At 34.5% G+C, this 4,932-nt stretch overlaps 1 protein-coding gene across 2 annotated transcripts; it reads left to right on the top strand.

The window, feature by feature from the left end:
* Positions 1-218: 218 nt before the first annotated feature.
* LOC120078012 (E3 ubiquitin-protein ligase RING1-like) lies at positions 219-1,741 on the top strand. 2 transcript variants are annotated; one of them, XM_039032184.1, is made up of 2 exons: positions 219-1,283; positions 1,511-1,741. In XM_039032184.1, the coding sequence occupies exons 1-2, from the start codon at positions 319-321 to the stop codon at positions 1,587-1,589; spliced, it is 1,044 nt and encodes a 347-aa protein (XP_038888112.1). In that variant the 5' UTR covers positions 219-318; the 3' UTR covers positions 1,590-1,741. The 2 variants fall into 2 exon arrangements, with proteins under 2 accessions (XP_038888112.1, XP_038888113.1); XM_039032185.1 differs by lacking the exon at positions 1,511-1,741 and having other exon boundaries at positions 220-1,498.
* The last annotated feature ends 3,191 nt before the right edge of the window (positions 1,742-4,932 follow it).

Genomic DNA, 4,932 nt, shown 5'->3' on the forward strand with positions numbered 1-4,932 from the left:
TCTCCAAAACAAACCACAAAATATTGTTATATACTCCAATTTCCCTATTTAAAACCGTTGGTATATATTTTTCGGGAGTTTGTGACTTGGCATAGGAGTCATGTTCTTTAGTGGGCCGCACCAGGCCCAAATACATTAAGTACAAGCATTGACTCAATCCATTAGGCAAAAAAGTCAACAATCGGGACAAAGAATAATCCATCAACGCAATTACAAAAACATTCAAAACTTTCGGTGACCTACTTTCTTAAACCACTCCTTTCAATCCGCCGCCTGATTTTCTCAATTTCAACTCTTCTGTTCTCTTCAAATTCCGCCATGGATTTCATCTCCACGAGAAAACTCCTCTCCGACGACGAAGATGACATCGAGAAATTCTGCAAAGACTGCCACGAGTACCTTACCGGTTCTTGCTCTTCCGATTGCATCGAAAAATGCCCAAAACTCTGCTATATCTCAATGTCAATCCCACCGCCGCCCTCTAAATCGCCTCACAAACTCTCCAATTTGGTTACCTCCACCATCGCCCTTCTCTCCTTCACCTTCCTCCTCGTTCTCTGCTACGCCATCTATGCTCGTTTCTACTCCGGCCGCCGCAGACGGATTCGTCGCCCCGATCCACCACCGCCCGTGACTCACCACCAGCATGACTTTCTCGACGAAGAACAAGGCCCTGTTTTGGATCACCCCATTTGGTACATCCGCACCGTCGGCCTCCCGCCGGCCGTTATCGAGGCTATCGCCGTCTGCAAGTTTAAATCCGGCGAGGGTTTGATCGATGGAACAGAATGCTCTGTTTGTTTGAGCGAATTTGAAGAGGATGAAACCTTGAGGCTTTTGCCAAAGTGTAGCCACGCTTTTCATCTCCCCTGTATTGATACTTGGCTTCGATCTCACACTAATTGCCCCATGTGCCGTGCTCCTGTTGTAGCTCAGCCCACCGCCGCCGCTTCTCCGCCACCACCACAGCCTCCAGCCGAAACCCAGATGAGGGAATGGCAAAGGGGAGAGGGAGATGGAGCCAATTTGGGGGAAAGTTCCACTAGAAATGAAGAACAAGAACAAGAACAAGTAGAAATCCATTTTCCTGAAGAAGATTTAGAAGAAATTCAGCCAGTGAGAAGATCTATATCACTAGATTCTTTATCAGCTCTTCGAATCAGCTCAGTTTTTGCTAATGTTAATGAAAAAATGGACTCTGAAGCTGAATCAATGCAGAGAAATGGGAATGAATCGAAGAAATCATATCAAGGGAGAGGCAATTCTTCTTCTGCTATGAACAGGTCAGTTTCATGTAGTGGGAAGTTTCTAATGAGAAGAAGTGCTGAAACTAATCAAAGTTGAATTTTTTTTGCTTTTTCTCTTTTTGAGTATCTCTGAAGATGGGGATGTCTATACAAACTCTTAGAAAGCTGAGAGGATCTGAAGGTTTTTTTTTTGTCAAGTACAGATGATATGAAAAGATTAATGATATACATGCATACAAAGTTGAAATATATTTCTTGTGTAGTGTTCTGGCTGTGGATTATGCTTCTCAATTACATGATTATAAGCAAAGTATGTCAATATCATCATTGAACACAACTTAATCAGGATGATGTTTGTTGTTTTTAGTTAGTGAGTGAGCAAATCTTGGTAAGAACTCACCAACTTTTTCAATTTGATTTCTTAATTTATGTTAGTTTTTAGTAGCATGATTATGTTTTGAGAGTTTTTGAAATGTGTCATTTTGGTATTTATCCATTCAATATTTGGAGTGATTAGTTCATTCATCTATGATACAATTGAACCTTGTTGGGACTAAGTAGTTGCTATTTTTCTTGATATAAAAGATAATGAGATTGAAAATTATAGTTTTAATGATTTCTATTTGATCTCTATAGATGATATGATAATACTTTTTCCATTCAGTATAAACCAGCCAAACTAGCCAAGCAATAAAGGGAGGTAATATGAAAAATTTCATATTACTTCCATAGTACTAAGAAAATTTTGTGTGGTTGATTGCTGAAATGACCATAAAAATCAAGGTATATATCAAATTCTAAGTGTAAGTCATCTTGAACACATGTCACTTAACATGCTATTGAAGAAGTTACAACACTTGCATAACCATAATATTTATAATGCCTTTTGTTATAGCCATAATATTTATAATGTTTTTTTTGTTGTCACCAAGATGGCTAATAATATTGTTTGGGATAGTTGCAAATATAGCAATTAGACATAAAGTATTAACTGATATCATACGATGTAAAAGAATTCGTAAATATAAGAAAATTTAGATTTAGCTCTTAAAGTCTACGAGTGTTACCATATCACTAATAGGGGTTATTATGGGAAAATCCTTTACGAAGGAGAGAACAATGATATATGAAAAATCACGATCTGGTGATATAAGGCAGGGTCTTCCAAAAGTGGAACAAGTGTTAGAAGTGTGTTCGATTGATTCAATATCGATGAGCTTAGAAAAGAGAGTTGAGGGTTGGAATGAGTGTATAACAAAACTTCTTGGAATTCCTTGGGGAGTGCAAAGCCTTATTTCTTTGGTTAATAAGATCCAAAAGGGTTCTCGATGTTAGGGGTGGAGATCCATAATAAACATATATAAATTCTTATACGTCAAATAACATCAAAAGTGTTGGTTTCAAAAGATGGAATGTCTAATGTTTTTTTTACCTGGAGAACTAATTGGATTGTTCGAGCGAAACGAACGGGATGCTTTGGAAGAAGTGATCTGTTATCGAGTGCCATATTATTGGGAATAACGAAAACATCTCTAAATACTCATTTTTGCATATCCGAAGCAAGTTTTCAAGAAACAGCTCGAGTTTTAGCAAAAGCCACTCTCCTGGTTGAAAGGTATCCTTCTAGGAAGGATGATACCTGTTGGTACCGAATTCAAAGGATTAGCACAACGTTCGAGGCAATATAACAACCTCAAATCAATAGCATTTCGTCAAAAAGAATAGGCAATGATAAAATTTTCACTGATAGATTTTATTATATTTATAATTCTTTAAAATTGCTAATACTTAATTATTATCTTTAAAAGTGCTTCCCACTGCAATTACTTTATAATTTGTTGGTTAAATACTCTCGTGTACTCTATACTAGTTTGAAAGGATGATAATATAATGTTCTTCTAAATGTTGGAGCAAATGAAACAAGAATATCTTCGAAATCTATTTATCCAATGATCTATCATCGTAGGTTTCTATTTAGTTCCAATTAGTTTTCAAAACAAAACCATTTAGTCAACTTTGAACTTACATTTCAAGCAACTCGCAACTTGCAACTTGCAACTCTTTAAATGCACGTCGAGTATTGAAAAGTCATGCTAGGTGACTCCATAACAAGATCTAGAAAACCATCCACCAATGATGAAGAAAAATTAAAATTTGAAGAAAGAAAAATTAACCCCTAAAACAAAGACATAACAAGGTCTATATTTTATGATGAAAAAGTACTTAGGTGTATTCCGACTACATTCATCTTTGTGTAATCCACTCAAGTGTTCAATTATAAATTGCCACACGAAAAACTTTTATTCAATCTAAAAAATATATTTCTTTATATATTTTTTTTATTGTGATTGTAATGGATGCATGAAAATGAGTGTAAGCTATCTTACATCCAAGTCTTACTTTTTGATTTTCATGATGAAGCATCCAAAATCAAGCCTCCAAGAAGTTTTGTTCCCTAGTTTATGATTGACTTGTTGACACCTAACTTAAGAAAAATAATAATAATTAATAAATAAATAAATTTAAATTGGAGATGTGCTCAACATGGCAAGTTTAAAACTAATGTTATTTGGCAAACAAGTTTTATAGGAACAAAAACTATGGGATTGTACCCATTCCTATGTAAAAAAAAAAAAAAAAAAAACTATGGTATTCTTTTGAGAAAAGCGTCAAAATTATTTGGAAACTGTTTTCCAAAGTTTTCTAAATAAATATTTTAAGTTCAAAATGGAAATGTAAAAGTTATGTTTGAATAACTTTAATTTTTAGAATTTTGTTTATATACTTTTATATTTTATTTTTTATGAAAAATTATTTTGAATCACAAAACTAAAAATAATTACAAATAATAACAAAAGATCACACTTTATCTACGATAAATCGGGATAGAATATTATTTGTGTCTATCATAACACAGATAATAGTTTAGCGTGGTCTAACGCAGATAGACAATAAAATTTTATTATATTTATAAATATTTTGATTTAATTTCCTATATTTGAAACCAACCCTTATTTTAATGTGTTCTTAGTATAAGATATTTTCAAAATAATGTTGTTGTTATTCATTCTAAAATCATAAAATTATAAAACAGTTATTTCAAGATGCATAGAAATTAAGGTTGGCAATAGGGTCGGGTCGGGACGGGCAAGGAGGGGGTCTCCATCCCCGTCCTTGATGGGGAAATTTATCCCATCCCCACCCCATCCCCAACATTTGAAGGCGAGCATGGGGGCGGGAATTCCCCATTGGGTAAACGGGTCACATGGGGATTCATTCCTCATTTTCCCTTTATTGGGGCATTTTTTCATTTTTTTTTTAAATTCTCTTTGGTTTAGGTTGGGATACTTTAATTGTGCTTAGATTGAGCTAAATGTAAAAAAATTAAAAATTCTTATCAATAGAAAAATTCCAAAAATATTTACACGTTATAACTCCAAGGAGAAGATGCGAGTTCGATTCCCACTATCCGCCGAGGACGAGGATAATGGGTTAATATTTTTCATTTAATAGGATAAATTATATAGTTGACCGTGATAGTATAGTGGTTCTATCCTCCCCTTCTTTTCCTCCCATCTAGAAAGAAAAAAAGCTAACATAGCAAAAGTTCCAAGAGTACTTTGTACTTTTAGAACTTTTTGCTATAAAGTGTGAATATTTTTTTATATTTAAAAATCTAATCGGG

Source organism: Benincasa hispida, chromosome 5 (assembly GCF_009727055.1).
Source record: "Benincasa hispida cultivar B227 chromosome 5, ASM972705v1, whole genome shotgun sequence".
Taxonomy (NCBI): Eukaryota; Viridiplantae; Streptophyta; class Magnoliopsida; order Cucurbitales; family Cucurbitaceae; genus Benincasa; species Benincasa hispida.